Source organism: Furipterus horrens, unplaced genomic scaffold (assembly GCF_987537825.1).
Source record: "Furipterus horrens unplaced genomic scaffold, mFurHor1.1.pri manual_scaffold_4, whole genome shotgun sequence".
NCBI classification, from domain to species: Eukaryota; Metazoa; Chordata; class Mammalia; order Chiroptera; family Furipteridae; genus Furipterus; species Furipterus horrens.
In genome coordinates, this window is record NW_028327174.1 from 38,552,362 (window position 1) to 38,574,164 (window position 21,803).

At 37.9% G+C, this 21,803-nt stretch overlaps 1 protein-coding gene across 1 annotated transcript in view; it reads right to left on the minus strand.

Moving 5' to 3' along the window:
• Nucleotides 1-431: 431 nt before the first annotated feature.
• TMTC1 (transmembrane O-mannosyltransferase targeting cadherins 1) overlaps nt 432-21,803 on the minus strand; it is a 236,827-nt gene continuing 215,455 nt past the window's right edge. The window contains exons 14-20 of the mRNA XM_090272969.1: nt 12,591-12,693; nt 10,293-10,428; nt 9,422-9,566; nt 8,419-8,556; nt 6,928-7,050; nt 4,399-4,476; nt 432-842 (exon numbers count right to left, since the gene is read on the minus strand). Of these exons, the coding sequence (XP_090129095.1) occupies nt 702-842; nt 4,399-4,476; nt 6,928-7,050; nt 8,419-8,556; nt 9,422-9,566; nt 10,293-10,428; nt 12,591-12,693 (864 nt within the window). The 3' untranslated portion in view covers nt 432-701. The remainder of the gene's footprint in view (nt 843-4,398; nt 4,477-6,927; nt 7,051-8,418; nt 8,557-9,421; nt 9,567-10,292; nt 10,429-12,590; nt 12,694-21,803) is intronic.

Genomic DNA, 21,803 nt, shown 5'->3' on the forward strand with positions numbered 1-21,803 from the left:
TAGGAATATCCATACGCAATTCCAGAAGCTTCTTTTTTGATATCTTAGGCAATGGGAAAATTTTGCATCAGAGTGGAACTTAATTTACTACTCAAAAGGGCTCTAGCAATATGCTTAGGGGAATATTGGATCCAGCTCACTTAACAAGAGCCCATTTTCCCACATATTCCAAAAGGTTCTACAGAAGCTATTCAATACTCCTTTCTGGTTCTGGAGAATTAAATGAGCCACCTCTTGATATAATTTCCCAAATGGCTTATCTCAGAGGATTTATCCTCTTTGAAATATTCCATTAAGAAGCAATACTCTTTCTTTATAGCATTTCCAATTTCTGTATTTCTGGAACATAAAAGTTTAAACTAGGAAAAGAACCAGATGTCCAGGTTGCAACAGCAGAGAAATATCTGGAGGGAAATCTGGAGTTAAAGGAAAAATAAAAAAAAATTTAAAAAAAATCTGTAAAATGTATACTTGTTGTATTCCTTCCCTCTCAGACCTCCTTGCTTGCTCTTTTTGTCTTTTTTTTTCATGGAAATGCAAGTCCCTCATTGCAGAGATACCAGCAAGTATCTCCAGATGTGCCACCCTGAACTGGGAGCGAGAGGAAAGTGTCCCCTTGCTGATGCAGCAGCAGGGCCACCGTCACTTCTTCCTCCTTCAGAGGCACCAGCAACTATCCGTGGAGAGTCTGTCAAAAGCTGCTATGTTTGATCCTTTTCTCGAACTTCTTGTAATCGTTTTTCTAGGCGATCCAGTTTGGCGAGATTCTCCTGCAGCAGTTTGCTGTCTGGAACCAGCTGTAAGGCTCTCTCATAATAAGCTCTTGCGGACACATAGTTTCCCTGTGGAGGAAAAGACAGGGTAATCTGATCCATCAGAACGCTGTCGGGGAATGAGGAGACTAGGAAACAGACCTTCTTGCCCTCTTTAACATGAATGTCCCCAATAAGGAAACCCAGTCTGCGTGGGCAATTTTATCCTCATCCATTGGTGCTTTTGGAGAATCCATTTGTTTTAAGTACCAGTCCAGCTGGGTAATGTGAAGAACAGAAGCTATAACATAAGGTTAAATGGCAGAAAACAGATTTTCAATTCTACCTAATGCAGGGTATGAGGGTATCATTTTGTAGGGTTAGCACCATTACTTTGTCATCAAATGGAGTCATGCACGTGAGGATAAACTGAAGGGGAGAAAGGGGGAGAGGGACAGAGAGAAGCGTGTGTGGGGGAAACTTGTTTTGAAACTTTAAGAGTAATAATATAAAGGTATAGGAATCCACAATAACTCCTTAGTGGTAGGAGTTATTTTAATTTCCAGACTAAAACAAAACCCACAACTTTTACCTAGTACAGCCTTTAATACAAATGTAAGTTTTTATACAATGAAAAAAAAAAAAGAAGTCTCATGTATCCAATACTCAATGTGTGTAACAATATGGACCCGCTGGACACTTTTAAAGCAGGAGAGCAAGGTATGTTGCTCCTGACCTGCTAAAAACACCTGTCTCTACCCTCTGTTGGCCGCATGTATTTATTCAATGCCTCTCTAACCAGCAACCGCGTGTATGGTTCCAGATGGTCTCTGGCAAATTAGTCACAATTATTAACTTTCTCCAGCCCCTTTTCTGCTCCTAAATGTGTATTGGCAAGTCTCAGGCTGACTGTTAGAGATCTCTCCATTCTAAAAAATATATAAATTTGCTCTACTTAATTTAGTTATAGTTTCATGTAAATGAAAAACAGTTACTCTAAATTTCCATCACAATTTAACATTGTATTCCCTTAGAGTGAAAGTGCTGTTGCAACGTAACTAATATTTATTGAATGCTTAACTATCTTCCACATGATTTAATATGTGTCCTGAGCTTAGATACTACCTAACACATAGTGAGCACTCAATCTGATACTATCATTATTGTTATTATTAAATAACTATCCAGGCTCTGTGCAAGCACTGTATATTTCTTTTAGCATTCACTTGCTATATTGGTGCCAAGGAGAATGTAAATGACTGAACAGGATATTGTACACTGATAATCCAGGATCTGGCATGTGCACAAATGAAGATATTTCTGATAAGTAACACTGATTCTGATAAGAGGTTCAACAGAATTCTGAACAAATGATAACCTGGATTTGCAACATCAATTTTTTTTTTTTAACTCAAGCCTTTATCTTCCAAGTGTCTTCTGATGTTTATTAAGCTTAGTACATACATACAAACACCTGAATGTTTGTGGCTCTAAAAGTGGCCTCAAAATATGCTTTTACTGCAGTTGACTTTGAAGTTGTCTTTCAAGAGGCTTCTCTGAATTCAAGCCTCAGCCTGATGCCTTGGCATCTCCTTCTCTGACCACCAAATTTCTCTGTCCTTTCAGACAAAATCTAGAGATAGAGTTATTTTCTCTCCCTCTAATCGCTCTTTTCTGATTAAAATGGAAGTCTTATTTTGAGAAACAAGTTATAACCCTTAGTTCATTGTACCCAATTCCTACGTGTTAGGTAGGGAATGTGAATTATCCAACTTTTAGAAATGTGCTTTCTACTCTGATAGCCATTAGTCACATGAGGCTATGCAATTATGATTAAGTAAGATTTTAGTTGCTCATCTGCACCAACCACATTTCACATACTTGACAGCCACATGTAGCTGGACAGTGGCTACTGCCTTGGCTATATAACATTTCCATCACTGCACAAAGTTCTATTGAACAGTGTCATTTTAGGAAATACATTAATGTCATCAGGCATTATGGAAAATAGTATTTTATGATATGGCCCAGATGATGCAACTCTGATTATAAAGAACACATTGAATTATCTAACCTACTGTTTATTCCCAAGTGTCCATCAGTAGGTGAGTGGATAAAAGAGGTATATACATTTACACAACGTAATACTACTCAGCTATAAAAAGGAAGAAAATTTTATCCTTTGGAGACAGCATGCATGGACCTGGAGAACATTATCTTAAGTGAAATAAACCAGAGAAAGACAAATATCATATGATTTCACTCAATTGTGGAACCAAATAACAAACTGAACTAACATAGATAGAGAGCAGGCTGACAGCTCTAGGGGGAGGGGTTAGGGGTGGAGGGATTGAGCAAAAAAGAGAAAGAACTCATGGACATGGACAACAGTGTGGTGACTGTGGGGAGCGGGGGTGGAGGTGGAAGAGAACAGAAGGGTGATAAACGATAATAGAAAAAATACAATAAAATAAATATTTTAAAATGGAGCATATTGTACCTTTTTTGGTCTACCCAGTCATCCACAATACGTCATAAAAATACCATCTTTTATTACCAAGTAGTATGAGCAAAAGACAACTCCCTTCTCCCTCTCTCTCTGTGTCACCTTCTTGCGAAGCCCCATTCCAACCCTCATCGTAGCACAGCCCTCAGCCCATCCTAAGCTTCACCTGGGCTCAGGCGAGGAGTGAGGCTCGGGTACAGGGTAACACTGCCACAGGCACGTGCTAACCGGCAATGGGAAAGACACAAAGTTAATGATTGTTCTTGAAGGGCTCATAGTGATAATCCTGCATGCTAACGGTGGCATCCAAATGACCACATGCTAGGGAAATATGGTCAATAATATTGTGATAATTTTGCATCATGAGAGATGGTTACTAGACTCAGTGTAGTGATCACATAGTAAGGTACATGTATAAATGTCAAATCACTATATCATACACCTGAAACTAATATAATATTGTATGTTAACTCTACCTAAATTAAAAAATGTAAAATTAACCACATCTATGTCATGTGCCTGGTCCATATATTTATATTGGGTTGCATTATATGATTCACTGATATAAGACTGTTTTTAAACTACAAACATGGCTACTTTATATTGTTCAATTGAATACATAATATTATCGAAGATGAAAAACAAGATATATTAATTTTTATCAGGGTGTTTGCTACATTTTAAAATAGTGCTCAACAAATACTTTAACTTCCAGATACCGTTTCAAGGGGAGCAGATCCAGAAACTGGGAAGGAGAAGGGAAAAGTCTTCCCCTGTACCGCAGCGCATGCATTTCCTGGTTTGATTCAACTCTAATTCTGGCAACTGGTTAAGCTTTCAGAAAGCACTGTTCTAGGACAGTACCTCTAAATTTAAAATAATATGATATTTTTATGATAAATAAAATTATAGAATCTAATTTATATAGATTTCTTTTTAAAATGGCTTCATGATACTGAATATCTAGATAATACAAAGGTGAACATAAACTGTGCTAATTTTACCTTAAACAATTATATTTTGGGTACTCAAATAATTCAAAGAGTAAATTGGTAATAGTTTCTCAAATTTTTAAGACAGACAGACAGAAAGAACACAAATGTAAAACCTAGTTCACATGAGAATGAATTATTTTCCTACCTTGATGTGCTGGATCCCACCCATGTTCATCCAGGCTTGGGCTTGATCTGGATTTAGTTCTACAGCAGCCCTATAGCTCTAAATACATAAGAAATATCTTCAGATTGAGAAATGAGAACCCACCTTTAACACTACATAATTGTAGAAACCACTTTTTTCATATCGGAAAATTTAAATGATTAAGAAAATGAACAGCCACTTCTAGTTCACAAGTGTTCCATTTATTTCTATTAATTTTTAACATTGACAATTCTAAAGTAGAGGAAAGTGAAATGTATCATTTCCTTGCAGAGCTAATGTTTAGACTTGGGACTGAAGATGCCTGTAGGAAATCCAGGGGTTTTCTGTTATAGTGAATCATTTCCCACTGGCCTTGACCTGCAAGAAAATGGTGCTGTTTGGCCTTTTTCACTATCAATGGAGTTTGTAAGAAATTTCTTTTTTACAAACATAGGATCTTAGTTTCCTAAATAGATTAACCTTACTGTAATATCCCCTTTCACAACATTTCTGACCTGGTTCTTTGGCTTATGCTTAAATTCTTGGAGGCACAGGACACTCATTAATTCTCTAAGGACATCTATTCTACTACTGGATAGTTTCAATGATTGGAAAGCCTTTCTTTTCTTTTTCTTCCATATGAAAGGTCTTCAATGTTTGAAGAGAATTACTTAACCCTTGACTACTTTTTTTTTTTCTTGAATAACATGTGTCCAATCAGATGTAATATTTGTGAGGTATATTTTTAATATTTCTCATGTTGTTTTGCAACAAAACATAATATTTTGCATGCTCACCACTGAATCTTGATTTTAAAAGTAGTCATCCTAAATAAAACTAAAGGCTGTGAGTGTTGCCTTTACAAAGTGTTCAATTACAAAGCAAAGTATATGTGTGTACAGTTTAATGCTCCTTGCTATTTTCATTAGATGTCAATGAATCAGATCTGTAAGTAATGACAATCTGTCCATCCCTCCTCTGTTTTAGTTTTAGAAGAAAGAGCAGATATTAAGAAACTGTATGCTCTTAAAAAGCTGTTAAAATAAACTGAAAGAGTATGTCTTAATTTTTGTCAGCCTTGTAGTGTAGATGGGATGTAGATCCAATTCTTGGCTCCATTTCTTATCCTCTGTGTGACCCTGAGCAAGTTATATGGCCTCTGATTCTCAGTTTTTTCAACTGTAAACAGCAGCAATGACCATGCCTTTCTTATATGATTGTGGTGAAGATTAAATCACTTAATATGTGCGAATCACACATAAAAGCACTAACACATTTAGTTGTTATTACTAGCTAATGGCCCTATTCCTACTCTTCAGAAATTCAACTTTTTTATGATATGATTTGATCCACTGGTCAAGTATCTAGAAAATACTTATGTTTCTAGTACAATATGTAAGATACAGATAGTGACTCCATATAAATAGTCATAATTATTATTAATTAAATAATCATTAAATTGCCATGTTAGTTATAAATAACTTAAGAATTTAAAATGTTCACAAGGAAGAGAAAAATGCACAATTTCTGCCTCAACTATGCCACCATTTCTGTTTGAAGGGTTCACATTCAAATTAGTTTTTCCAATTAACTTCACATGCATTTTCCAATTACATTTTAAAAGCCACTCACTATCTATTTTTAAAAAGTTATATCATTTGAAAGTTTACTTTCCCATGATATATGTAGTGTATTTTATTTTCTTACTGCATTAATTCCAGCTTGTGGCTTTACCAGGTACAAGGAAAACATACGGTGTTTGTAACATTTCTACTTATACTTGTAACATCTTTTTGATTTCAGATTGTGTATCAACTGGATTCCAAAGCTGCACATATAGAATACCTATAAGATATGACATATTATACTTTAGACAGGAAGCAGGCCCTTTGTACAAGGAAAAGTCCAGTCTAATCAGGGAGCCAAAATGCATGTACATCGTACGCACAGGGGCAGGGGAGGGGGGCAAGAAAGGACCTGATTGTACAAGGTAATATATGACACTTTCAAATGACTGGTAAAGACAGTGTTTTAAGAGTTCAGAGGAATGAAGGTAATGGGGAGAAAGGACAGTCCAGAAGGCTTCCTGAGGGAGAAGGACACGGGCTGTGTGTTGGTGCACGAGAGGGCATCTGTGAGGGGAGGGGAGGGTGTTACAAGGACGTGTGGAAATGCCTGAAGTTCTTCAAGTGCTAGTCCAGCTGGAAGAGATGGTTATCGAAGACAAATATAGAGAGGAAAAGAATGAGGTGGCGGAGGGCAGAGGGAGAAAAGTCGGTTTGGAGGCAAAATATAGAATGCTTCAAATATGAAGTTAAAGGAGATAATGAAGAGATATGGGAGAACTCTGAGTAGTCAAAAGCCAGGAGCTCAATTATAAAAACTAAACTTATAATGCCATGCTGATTGATCATAAAATTTACAAATATGCCAATGATATTAGAATTTACTGTATATGCTCAATTAAATATTGAGGGAACATTAATTTTAATTCATTAATTTAATAACAATTTTATTAGGTGTCTGTACCTCAAAAGCTTTATTCAGAAGGTTCTGCTCTCTTAGTTGGTTTCCTTTTGTGAAAAATAGTTCAGAAACGACTTTCGGGTCCTTTGGTTTTAGCTGGAGAGCCTTGTCTATAGCATCAAGAGCCTGCATAAATTGGAAATTAAGACAGAATAAATGTAGATTAGATAAAGAAAAACTAACTTAAATTAAAAAATGTATAGTTTTTGTTTTTATGAACTAGCTAGTGTGGTGAGTGACAACCTTCGTTCTCTCTGATGTTCTCATTGAGAAATAATGTAGCTCTGACAAAATAATTTTCTTAGACTCCAGCTTTCCCATTTATATTAGTGACAATGAAATGTCCCTCAATCGCTTTCCAGGGAGGTTTTGTGATCCAGTTGAAAGAAAACAAAATCTGGCATTGGACGTTTCGCCCTGACTGCATGACCTCTGGACCACTCCCACAGCCTTTGCATGGGTGCCCGATGCTCACTCTGCCCCCAGCACGCACGGCTCCAGCCCCTACAGCCAGCGATCCCTTCAAAGCACACATCTGATGGTGCCGCTCTTCTGCTTAAAACCCCAAGACTTCTCCCCAAACAGGGAACAGAACTTTTGTCTTAGTACTAAGCCTTGGGGTCTAGTCCCCCAAACCTTTGCAGGTTGCAATGTGACATGAACCCTGCTCCTTCATGCTGATCCCTCAGAGAGGCTACTCGTTGTCACCAGAGGACCTCAGCATATGCTTTTCTGACTCTTTGCTGTCCCGCTTTAGCCTAACAATTTCTACTCATCACTCAGCCCTCATCTTCACATCACTTTGTGGGGAACCTGACCTCCTAGACCACTCAGGTCTCCTGATGATATCCTTGTTAGGCACCATGTCACTCTTCATGACATCACTGAGCACAGTGGTAATTCCACATTGGTTTTATGATTACTTGTTTAATCTCTATCTCTGTAAAGTCCTGTCTACTGTAAACTCTGTGAGGACAAGAGCAAAAATATTTTTTTTTGTCATACCACTTTATTCCTGGTGCCTACTACAGTGTCTGGCATATAGTAGGCATTCAATAAATATTTTGTTGAATTAGTTCATAAATTTACTGGTTATGTAACTTTGAAAATGGAGGGAAACAATAACAGTTGCAACACAGGGTTAATGGCCTGCCTTACAGGGTTGTTGTAAGGATTCTATAAAAATATATTTGAAGAACATGTAAAAGGATAAAGCAAGCATACAGATGTTAGTCTTTTTCTCTCTAGAGTTAGTTGAAAACAAACTGAGATAATGCCACATGAAATCTTTAGATCAAGAATGAGCCAAGCACATATTGTATTTAGGGGGTAACTTAGAAGTTAAAGGAGTATCTGTGAAAAGCACCCGTAGACAGCATATACCAACTGATGATATGCAAGACTGCTCAGCTTGTTACTGTGCAGCCTGGAGCCATTTTACAGGGCTACCTATTTCCTACCCATGAATCAAAAAAATGCCAGTGTCCTCTCTACCTTGTCGTGGTGCTCCTGCTTGCTGTAGATTGCTGACAACAGGCGATAGCACTCAAGGCATCCGGTCTCTTCTGACACAATTCGATTGGTCATCTTCTCAGCTTCTTTTGTCTGCCCCATCACGGCCAACACCTGAGCCTGCAAAACCACATCCTTATAAAGAAGCATTTAGGAAACACCCCAGACAAAACTGCTCAGCATCTATTTGTTTCTCATAGAGAGGGATGAATCCCCACAGCACGCAGGCTTTAATTGTTGCTGCCCATTTCTTTATTTAGTGTGTGCATGCATTTCTGTGTGAATGGTGGAGACATTAAAGATATCGAATGAAATGACTTGTGCCTTTTTTTAAGAAAAATTCGCTAAATATTGAATATGTCACAAGAGGAAGGAATTCCTGTGTTCGTAACAAGACAAATGTTATGTACTGCAAATCTAAGGAAAAGAAGTATTGACCCAAAATTGAAATAAAAAATATTGTTGTTATTAATTTTCCTGAATTTGAAATCCACACTGTGATTATGTTAGAGAATGTCCTTATTCTTAAGAACTATATATGCTGAAGTATTTAGAAATAAAAGGAATGAGACCTATAATTTTCACATGGCTCAAGAAAAATAACATTTATTAATAATATGTATATGCACACAATATATGCCTAAATGTTTCTGTGTATATATATCCATACACAGAAACACACATGAGAGGGTGATAAATACACCAAAATGCTGAAAACTGATCAATCTGTATGAAAGAGTATATGGGAGTTATTCAATATTCTTGTAGATTTTTGTAAGTTTGAAAATTTTCCAAACAAAATCTTAAAAGTATTTTTAGTGTCCATGTCTTTTGTAGATGGCGCTAACATTGGGTACACAAACATTCATAGAATGGATGCGTTATAGCACTTCCGGTCCCAGTTCTGAGGCCCTCTGCCCACAGCCCCTTCAGCTGCATGCTCTGCGCACGCTCCGGCTTCATTTTCTTTAGTCCGTCTACTCACCAGGGCCAGGCGGAGCTCCTTGTGAGAAGGCTGAAGGGCTGCAGCTTCCCGGTAAATCTGCAAAGCCTCTTGGTAGCGGCCAGTGTTGTAATACAGCGCTCCCAAAGGAGATAATATCTCGGTGTTGCGTGCCACCTTCAGGGCCCTGAGTTTTAAGAAAGGTGAATTAACACTTTTCTTTTAATAGGTGCATTTCCAAAGGGCAAAACTTAGATTTAGGAATAACTGTTTAGGTTTGAGACTTAGCTCCAATATGGCCTTTGTTTTTATATCAAAAATTATGTTTAAAAAAACAAGATCATGGTGCCATACTCTTGACTATAAAAGTATCTCTAGTGACAGACTGGTATGGAAACAGCCTCCAGGATCTTTTCCAGGAATGGTGACGGACTCGTTTTGTTGTATGCACAGCACTTCATTTATATCCACTTTTGAAACTGCTATTTGTGCTTTGGGTTTGGTCCATAGCTTCAGAAAACAGTGGGGATTAAATTCCAACCTTGGTTTAGCTCCATGTTTTAACCAGCAGGCCAGAAAGTCATTAACTGGGTACCATTTACAGTGCTGTATTGTTCTCTTTGGCAACGAGAATCCATATTGCCTGCATTGGCAAAACTAGCTAGTATGCTGAGAGTAAGTCTGTTCCAATTACAAATCTGATGATAGAGTAACATCGTAATGACTTAGTACAGTGATGGATCACGGTGATCACATTGTCAGGTAAATAAATATAGAGTCACTATGTTGCACACCTGAAACTACTATAACATGTCAACTATACTTAAAAAAGTAAATTTTAAAAAATTTAAAAAATTGATTGGTAATTGCAGAGGTCTCTGGGCATCTTAGAAAGGAAGGAAAGGAACTTTACCGTTTGTACCACTCCTCAGCCGCGCCGTTCTCTCCCAGAGACCTGTAGAGTCTGCCCAGGTTCACCATGGCCACGTGATGACTTGGGCTAAGTTTGATGGCCTGCTGGTAATGGGCCACAGCCTTCTCTGAAGAGCCTATAACCAGAGGTGTGTTGGTAAAAGCAGAACATGCCTTAATTATAAAATACATGAGCTCTTTAATTTTCTGAGGTACATCATTTTTCTTAGTCATACCATCAATCATTCAGTTTGTAAATCAGCTTGCATTTTGGCTTCTTCTCCTTGTCACTGCCTAACTTTGAACCATCTCACTATTCTTTTTATTATATATAATTTTAGTCAAGGTGTATTCTGGCCATTGCCCTAGCTAATATGATGTTTTGAGATTATCGGTGGTTGTTATTTATAAAGATATATTGCTACTAATTATACAAAAAATAAATAAAAAAGGGGCTATTATAGAAAGAAAACTGCCCTCAAGCAATTTTTAAGGGTCTGTCTCAATTATTATACTGCAACATCGTAACTGAGACACTGCTTTAAATAAATTTTATTTAATTATATATTTTTGTTTAAAAGGTATTTATTTAAAAAAATAATGCCACCCTACATTTGTCCAATACATTGTATATTTTACAACACTTAAAGTGATCTCAGATCATCTTTGCAAGTATTTTTTGATACTATTTAGCTGCCTTTTGAGAGTGAAGAGATACTTTAGAATAAATAAAATTATTACTTACAGATACAGACACTAAAATGCAAAGACATTAGAGACTTGACAAAGATCCCAGGGCAAGTGAGGGTAAAGGCTAGAACTAGAATCAAATCTCTCAAGTCTGTAAGGTTCTACAAAGAATCTTCCTAGTGAAATTATAACTAAGTGACTGGGCTATAGAAGAGTTTAATGTTTTAAATGGAATGGGATGTTTATTACCTGCACAGACATCTTCTGAAGTGCACCTTTTTTGAATGCAAGTCTAAGAAGAGGTGCCAGACTACTGATAATGGGGAGAATTTCCCCAGTATAAAAACACAAATACAAAGGGAGTGGTAGGGATATATAGTGTTAACAGTGATATTTATTGGGATGGAATTTTTTTGTTGTTGGAGTAGAAGGAAGAGGGCTAGACCATGCCAACAGGAGGTCTCTTCCAGTGTTTACATCTGTGTGATGGGATTTATTATTATGCTGCAAATGAACCAGGAGGTGGCACTACAAAACAATTTTACATGAAAAAATAAGAGAAATGTGTTATCGCAATGTAAATTGTGATACTTCCGATATCCTCAAAACAACAAATTAATTAAAATTAAATTTTACTGTAGGGCAGAGAATGTAATAGTCAGTGAAAACAAAGTAGTGCATTTTGCATTAAATTCAAATATCTTTTTGTTCTGTATAAGTGTTCATATCATACTAACAGCACATGGGGCACAAACCATAAAGGAGGAGGGCAAAGGGGGAAAAATTGGGACAACCGTAATATATTAACAATAACAATAAAAAAAGAAAACAGAATCCCTGCTGTGTAAAGTTTTTCTTTTCTTTTTTAAAATAATTTATTTATTTGTTTGTTTATTTTATTTTTAGAGAGAGGGGAAAGGAGAAAGAGATGGAGAGAAACATCACTGTGTGGTTGCCCCTCACTCGCGCCCCCAACTGGGGACCTGACGTGCAACCTAGTCATGTGCCCTGACTGGGAATTGAACCTGTGACACTTGGCTTGCAGGCTGACGCTCAATCAACTGAGCCACAGTAGCCAGGGCTCCTGTAAAGTTTTTCATCAAACAGGGTGGAGTATTTTATAAAGCATTGTCATACATGACTACTCTATCAGTTACAATAATAGTTTCTAAAACATATATCATATATGTAACAATAAAAACAATTCTAAAGGCTTTTTTAAAATTAGTTACATAAAAGTATTTACCATCTGCCAGTAACTACATTCAGAGCAAGTTTTGCATCATCATAGAGGAACATTTCATTATCATAGATTTATAAGTTTGTATAAATGATACTCAAAGAAGATTCATTAAATCACCAAGACTACTTCCTGTCGCTTGAGGAGTTTCCCCTAGAGTTACAATGACAAGCACTGGGCGTATTTTACTGAACTGAGCCTTAAGATTTAGAGAAGTAACAGCCCAATGGTACCATGTGACCGTCAATGGTGTGTCTTGCCAAGCCCAGGAAATTTTACTTCTGAGTCATTATTTGGGTGGTTGCCATTTTGCTCGAGAGAGAATATTATCTAATCTCAACAGAACAGGTTCTCACTAATTTTACTTACCAGTATCAACTAAGAAAACACCATAGTTGTTGTGTAGGTCTGAGTTATCTGGACAGTTCTTTATTCCAACCTGGTATATTTCCTCAGCTTCCTTAAATCTCTCCTTTAGAAGAGAATAAACAAAAATAAATGAGAAAGTTCAACAACATCTTAAGAAACTGAATAATGGATGTGAGAACAGCAGAAAATAATTTCCTGAGCATCTACGCTGCAGAAGGCACCGAGACCACACACTAAGTACTCTGTCTGAATCAAAGTCAATGCTAACTGCACACATACCTACAATTCATATCTGTGCTTAGTTCATTTAGGGCAAATAGCTGGTGTTTACCAAGAAGTAATATCTGGAAGGATTTGCTCTGTAGTTGGAAAGAACCTCAAAATGGTTATTTAAATGGGATACCCTTCACTCAGTAACTCTCTGGATGAAAATGGATGATTTATCAATACATATAGGAGTACTTCCTAGGTGGCAATCTGACCAGAAAACAGGGAGGCCTGGGTGCGTTTGCATAGCGAGCACTCTTTTACCTACAGTATATAGTTTATTTGGGGAGGTTTTGGGGAGAGGCGGAAGAGAGGCTGATGCAGATTCTAGGAGGCCCTGCCAAATCCTTTCTTTATTGAAATGCTTCTATAGCCCACCATACTATTTGCCACTTCCTTTATTGACCCTGTGCTTTCCATCTCTGACCTGTCCCATCCAACAGGAAGATACATCCTCTCAGAGGCACACCTCCAACTCCTGCCTCTGTGGCAAGGTCCAAATCAATCACCACATCTCCAATGGATAATTTTCTAATTGCCCTGGTCTACTCTTTTAGAGATTCACTTTAACATGCTTTAATTAGCTCTTAAGTACATTTTTCTTTACTGCTATCTCAGACTGTTATGTCACATACTTTATGATATAGAAGGTAACAGCTAATTAATGAATAAGTTACCCAGGCTCTAACAATTACTCACAAGTGAACAAGTTTATCATTTCCTAGTAATGCTGTGATGGTTAAGTGAAAAGAAATGATTTGGCATCAAGCACATCGCAACTTTTCCTTTACTACACTCGAAGCATGAACATTTTCCATAATTTTATCACGAGTTACTAGTACTAAGTGTTCAACCAGATAAATGACAAGGGAAGGTACAACATCAGTCTTCTCAGACACGATACCTTAAGCGAGTGAATAAATTGTATTGAGTGTGCTCAACAATAAGCCAAGAAGCCTAACACAGATTGGACCTGAAAAGGTAAAGACACTTTACCCTCTGCAGAATGACTGAGGCAATCTCTTTTAATCCACATATTCAAGCACCGTTTTGGGAACAAAGTGTGGTTCAATCTGGTAAATTTCACTTATTTGAATTATACATCCATGATCCAGCAAAAATGGAGATCTATCTTTCTAAAAATATGTTTTTTTTTCTAATTGCCAAACTCAATAAATTGTCAAACTCAAAAAGTTAAAAATGAATGAAAATCTCTCTCCTTTAAATCTACTGAAGAGAAAAAAACTTGGCAAAGGTATCATCTACTAAAGGACTAGCAAGTGTATGTTAAATGGATAGAGGTAAAACACAAATTATGTAAGACTCCAATCAAATTAATAATTAGAGAGTAGCATTTGATATTTATTGACTCATCCATTCATTCAGCAAATGTTCATTGCAATGGCTGTAGAAAGTATGACACAGTAAGAACTGGGCTGCCAGTGTTCAGTGATATGGATTTGTTACAGAACGGGGGGTGTCCGGGGGTCCCCAGAGCCTGCAGGCCGGGGGATGGGGAAAAGGAAGCAGCTTTCAGGATGCCTTTGCATGCCTGGAGCTAGTGGCTACTGTCTTTGTTATGCAAATAGATTTGATGCTTCCAAGACCTCAAGAAGATGGGAGGGGTCTTGGACCAGAGGATGGTACTGAAAGAGCTCACAGAGCCTGAGTGAGGTTCTGTGAATGGTCAGAACTGGGTACCATGCCCACTGCGTCACAGGACGCAGTCAGGGATTTAAAAATAAGCGGCAGACATTTTAGCTGAGTACGCCATGTGGTTTTGAGAAGGGGACACCATGCAGCTTTGAAAAGGAAGGTACACCATGTAGTTTTGAGAGGGGGACACCATGCGGCTTTGAGAAGGGAGAACTCCATGCAGTTTACAAGGAGGCTGGGAATCCACACGGTTCTGGATTAAAAGCTGGCGGGCATCATAAGACAGACAAGGCCTCCCCAATCAAAATTGAATGATTGGCAGCTACCGGTAAAGCTGAACTGTGTCTAGGAAGTAGGGAAACGGTATCTCTAACTTTTCTAAAACTAGCCTGGTTTGGTAAGAGGAGGCAGAACTGTGTGTTTGGGGGTGTTTTAAAGAAAATAAGACTTAACGGCAGAAATCCGCAAATAACCTAAATCTATATAACTATTAAATAAACAATTCTTTTTCTTTTCACTAAACTCTGGTATTGAGAGTTATAATTCTGGCGGCGGGCAATCGGACCCCTAGCAAAACAGCTTGTGGGTTCTGCTTCAGTTGGAGCAGCCCAGGGGTTCTCTTACAGATTGGAATCCCAGCCTCACCATTTGCTGTCTGTGTGACCTTACTTGCCCTCCATGTGCCCCGTTGTAAAATCGGGATAACAAGCACCTCTCATAGGGTTGTTGTAAGGATTAAGCAGATTAAAACGTGTGAAGCACTTAGAATAATGCTTGGTATATAGTCAGCACTTTGCCATGTTCCCCATTTTCCTTACTATTACTACCAGGAATACTACTAGTGTTAATATTACTGCTTAAACCACTGAGAGACAGATGTCAATGACACAGAGATGAATGAAACAAAATACCTGTATTTAAGCTCAAAGACAAATGAATTTACAAACACAGCCCAATGTGAGCAGTGTATTAAAGAGGTAAGTGCAGATGCTCTGAACTAAGGCGGCCTAGATTGCTACTGCGACCACAAAAGGCATCATGACCCTGGTCCAAGGGCATTTCAGCCAACAGTTTTGAATTCCTCTCCCATCAAAACTCTTCAGGTAACTCTATATGAGAAATCATCAACTAACTTTTGAATGTTTTTACTTTTAATTATTCTTAATCACTTTTTGACCCAAAGATGAATAAATAACATCTTAGAGGCAACCAGAGAAAGATTATCTTGGCTAATTTCAACCTTGAGAATCAGTTCCTGAAAATCTTGAGTTTCCAGTTACCACCTGAACAACGTGTTTGACACTGATGCCAAATCTTTATCTTTATGAGATCAAATTTTCTATTTCACAAGGCAGTTTTAAATACATTAACATAGTCATAGTAATATAAAAAAATTTTGTTATTAAAAATGCAACAGATGAGATTTGTAGCACAGGAAATAAAGGACTATTAGAGTTGGAAAGAACATTAGTGGATACTAATTAACTACCATTTTTAACAAATAGAGAAACTTGGCTACAAAGTGCTTAACAGACTTGCCCAGGATCTCAGAGCTGCAAGGGGACAGAGAAGAAAGTAGATTATCCGTAGACATCCAGGGAATTGGTAATCTCTGAATATAAGCAGTTTCTGGAAATAAATAAGGGTGTCTCTAGCACCAAAAGAAACAAATACATTTTTGGCTATCTCGCCATCCATCCCCTCAACAAGTTATTCATGAGCACCATCTGTGTGTCAAGTATATAGTCTCACCATCTTGAGACAGACAATTAAATGGGATTCAGACAAGAAGATATTGCAAATGTATGTTGTGAAGAAGCACAAGGTACTTGGGAGGCAACAAGAAGTGACACGCAGACTCGGGGTTGGAGAGATGCTGCAGACCTGTCATGATCCAAATGCCCAGGGATGCTGGCTGCTATCTACTCTAGCAGCAGTGTGACATCAAGATGTGTTCGAAAAAAATCTGTGGCTACTGGAGATCTTAAAAACAGCCTTCTAACTAACCTGTGGGAGAGTGGAAAGCTGTTTTGCCCAAGAGAAATAAAATTCATGTCTTCGGATTCTAACTTGCTGAAGTCAAGTGCAATTACTATTTTTTCTGATGTAATTTTACCCTCCCCCCACTTTCTTGCTTCTCTAAAATAGGCAAGAAGATCACCTTTTTCATGTGAAACTTCTCTTATGTTGGCTTTATGTGCTGGATTTCCATTAGAAATTAAATTTTCAAAGTCCAAAGAAATAACGGGATTTAAAAGACCACGCATGTCAGAAGCAAATAATCACATCTCTGTATTCTTGGCAAACCCCAAGGGCAGACTCAAGACTCTGGATCTATGAAAAATGCCTTCAATATCTGTCTTTCTTTTCCTTTCAATGACTGTATATTTTCAAGGAATGATGAATTCCATTTATTAAAAAAAGGAAAGAAGAAAAATACTGCAGAGGAAAAATACCTCCTAGGTGCTTATTTAAAATAAATTCTACCTCCTCTAGAAGGACAATGCATTTATCTTAAAAAGTAGTAGTAGTAAATCCCTGAAGTTCAATTTCATGCCCTCACTTTCACTTACTTTTTCTGTTTAGCTATCCTGACCTAAGCTTGACTATTCTTAGTCTCTACTGATTTGTAAGATCCAGGGGAAATGAACATAAGCTATTTGTAGAACAACTTTAATTAAAAATGTTGGGGACCCAGAGAATGGTTCTGACAAAAATACGGTCTGCTGTATACATCAGAGTCCCCAACCAACTGCTGCCTCAGCATGAGATCGGCCCGCAAGGCCAGTGGTTAACATGGGCAGCATGCAGCTGTGGGCTCCTCTCCAAGGCTCAAAAGCATTTTCAGCAGGGTGGAAATAAAATGGGCCTTTGGGGAGAGAGAAAACACACTCAGCAGCTCCACTTTTTTACATGCTGGAATTACCCAACATGTTATGCTTTTTACCTTAAGGGAGGGGAAGTGAACAGTAGATCTTCTGAAAAAGGAACCCTGACTGTAATCATTCTCTTGGACAGACTGATATGTTTAGGAAACATTTTTCATAGTTCAGGTCACAACAACCAGGAGGACAAACAGACATGGGTGTAATGTAGCAATCCTCAAACTTCTTGGTTTCAGGACCCTTTTGCACTCTAAAAATTACTGAGGACCCCAAAGGAGCTTTGTTTATGTCAGCTATAAGTATTTACCACAATAGAACTAAAGTTGAGAAATGTTTTAAAGTATTTATTATTTATTTAAATATTATAAACTCAAATATAACATATTTATGTGAAAAATAGTTATAGTCTCCAAAGCAAAGAAAAATTAGTCAGAATAGGGACATTATTTTATACTTTTTGAAAATCTTTTTAATGCTTGGGTTAACAGAAGACAGTTGAATTCTCATATCTACTTTTATGCTCAACCTGCTTTTATATTTTTTTAGTTGAAAATACGAAGATAACCTGGCCTCACACAGACATTTACTTGGAAATGGGAAGAATATTTTAATAGTCTTTTCATAATTGTGGGTACATCATGTATCCTCTAAAAAAACTACTTTGCACTCATGAGAGAACGAGAATGAAGAAGGCAAATTACTTATTAGTCGTCGGCGGCAGCCGTCCGTCTCGAGAGACGATGGTGTAGCTTCTTAAGAGTCTATCTGCACCACCGAGAATGGCTGTGCAGTCCGACTCGGGAGTGACACGGTATCTGTCTCCTCCCGTGTTGAATCGACATCTTGCGATGACGCTGAAGCTACAGAGCCTGGGCAGGGTGATATGGAGGGTCTGCTGTTGCCCATGCAGCAGACCCCCCCTCTCTTCGCAGCTGAAGGGTCCAAGGGAAAGACGGAGTCGATACAGCTTGGGTTCAGGTGCGCCGCAGGAGTTGCTGGTGTTGACTACAACGTCAAACCGCCTTAGGGACTCCGGCTCCGGATTTTCTGTCGGGGTTTACTCCCTTAGCCTTTCCCCTGAAGAGGTATGCCGCAAGGCAGCGGAGGTTTTTTGGAGTCAGAGTATTCCTTCTCTGATGTACCCTGACTGGAAGATCGAACCAGCGACACTTAGCTCGCAGGCCGACGCTCAATCCACTGAGCCAAACCAGCCAGGGACAAATGGGAAGTACTTGTTGCAATATTGCTATACCCTTATCACACATTGCTGAAATCTTAGACAGACATCTGACTTCTTCAAAAGAAGACTGAAATAGGCCTACAAAATTAATCATGGTAAAGATTACACAAGAGATACTTCCTCTTTCAGAAAACCCATTACTTTATTACGACTAATAAGTTACTTTATTTACTATTTTAAACCTGGGACATTTAGGACCAATGGAGATGTTTAAACTGGTGTCAATGACTTCTCAGAGAAACTTAAGACAGCAGTTCAAAACATACGGCAGATGTCTGCTTTCTCACCCTCTGCTTTGCTTTCTTGTCTTTATAGTTTTCCCACTCATCAGTCACCAACATGGACATTTATGAGAAACATGCTGTCACTATTTCATGTCTAATTCTCTTTCACATAAAACTGAAATGAATCAGTTACGTTGGCAACTCTCCATACCACGGAAATCTTAGATATTTCTGAATCTGAATTTTCTCATCACCTAGCAGACTGTGATCAACACTACCCTGCGACAATTTCAGTGAGAGAAACACTTTAAAGAGGAAATGCCAAGAATTATTAAAAAAAAAAGCTAGAAAGAAAGTATAACAAGTGTAAACAACCACAGGGTGTAACACTGTCAGGAGACCCGAAAAAGAGAGAATACGCACATTTAATGAGCAGCTTTCTTCTTATGCCATTTAATCTTCATTCTTTGCAGTTCTAGGCACATGGCTCTCTTTCTATTAGAGGAAGACATTCTATTGTCCTCTGCCCCCACATGGTCTATTCCCTCTGACCAGGAAGCTTGTCCTATTCATTTTTACCTAGTTATAATCTATAAATTCTTCAGGTATCATATTAAATGTCACTATTTGGTCACTGTCCTCACTCCCTATGTACCACTTCCCACATTAGGTTAGCTCCTTTTAGCATTTGCACCGGTACTTTCCCTTTGCCCATTTGTTACAATTGTGTTAGACATTTGGGAGGAGGCCAGTAACGCAATTCTTTGTTTAGGGGGTGGACTTACTTTCTAGACTCTGAGTTACAGGAGGAAAAGGCACATACCTCGCTACTGCAACAATCTCTAATGCTTGGTGGTAGCTAGATGCTCAATAAATGTGCGCTGAATAATTAAATCAATGAATACTTAAAGTAGGGTTCAGTACAAGTTCACTTGGCCACACAAGCAATGCTACACACGGCTAAATCTACCCCAAAGGGGGCATTTTTAGAAGACAGAAATTGCCCTTAAACCTCTTATTCTCTTGACCTATACTTCTAACTTATATTTTACTGTTCCAATTTTCATTCTTGTGTTAGGTGAAGTCCTATCCCAAAATACATAGAAGGAAAATATTTTAAGTGTTATCAAATTAATTAAATGAGTTTTTCAATCGGGCTTGCCATAATTTGCAGTGGTTCAGAGTCATAAACAATGTTAACTTTATTTCCTTTACTGCTAGCGTATTGTAAGCTATATAATTCATGGCAAGCGTAAGCCACTTAAAAAGGATGGTGGGTCTGTAAGTGTTTATAATCCTATCTGTGAAGCTGGAGTACAGCCAGTTCTGAATGCTAATGGAGAATCAGAAGAGAGCAGCAAGCCAGAGACCACCCTGGCTTTGAATCTAAGAGTTTATTTTTGTTCTTTGTTTTCTTCTTTGCTGCAGCAGACACATAGGGGCACCAACTTTCTTCTGGATCCTTTTATGTATCTAATTTCTATAACAACCCATCTACCTGGGTTTCCTCTATCACTTCTCTTCTCCTTTCTGGCCCCTGGTACACCCAACTCATTAACTACAGCCCATTCCCAAATCTAGTCCCAGCACCTCAGCATACAGTGAAAGGCAGTGGGGGAGGGGTTGAGAGACCAGGCTTTAGTCCAGATCCTGACATTAATGATCTGTATGACCTTGACCAGCACTAAATTCTGTGCACCTCACTTTTTATCTGAAAAATGAGAAAATTAAAAGATAATTTAAAGTTTTCCCCCTATACTATTCTTCATTTTCCCCTCAGAGAAATTACCTACTCATAATATTGTTTCATTTTTTTGAAGCCCTAAATCTATCTTTCCATCCCTGATTTCTCTCACTGCCATCTGTCCATATGGTACTTTCATTTAAATATTCCACGAACATTCAAGACGTAAAGGTTTTACTCTGCTGGTGGCAGAACATATTGGTACCACGCATTTGGAAAGCAATTTAGTAATGAATCTCAAAAACAATCTAGTAAGGTATCTCAATGAAACATGCTAATCCTTTCAGATATGGGAATTCTACTTCTAGGAATCAGTCATTCAGAAATGATTCAGAATATTGTTTTTAAAAAGCCACAGAAAGATAAACTTCACACACATATACACACCAAATTACCAACAGCTAGGATATTATTATGTTAATTACAATGGATCATTTTGATAAACTAGTATACATCCATTAAAATGGTATTTATGAAGGTCATTTAGCACCATGAAAATACATATCACATTATGTATAATTCAATGGCAAGTGAAAATAACAGGATACAAACTATATGTGAATATAAGTACAAAAACAAAGAACTACATTAAAATGACCTGCGGGATATTAAAAAATGAAAGTAGTTATTGTTTCCAGGTATTATATTGTAGGCGCAAGGTATGTACTATTTTCTCTGATTTTTCCACACTTTCCATTATATTTTTATATAACTTGTGTAACTGGAAACAATGTTGAAGCTGTTCTCACTTCCTCCCTTCCTAAAATCTTGCTTCTCCCTGGCTTCCCCGTGGCTATCAGTGGCTAGGTAAGTCTTCTCAGTCCTTCAGGCACTCTGCCCTGGAGTTCTTAATTTTCTATTGTTCTTTTCCTTTCATCTTTCATTTGCAGATAGTCTCTCAGTACAAAGGAAATCTTTTTCCACAGTAGAGTTTATCCATTTCTACAGTACTCCTGAAATGAGGCTCTCAACTACTCACATCAGAATGCATTTAATGCCCTCTCCAAAATACCCCACAGATTTCCACAGGATTTTCCTCTTCACATGTTTTAAAACCTATCCCTCAGACAGTTAACCTTTGCTTTCTATTATAAATCGATTTCAAAGTTGGGCTTCAATATGTTCCATCACATAATGTCTTTTCAAGCTTATTAACCTACTTTTTCAAATGTCCCCTTCTCTGATGCTCTACTCTGC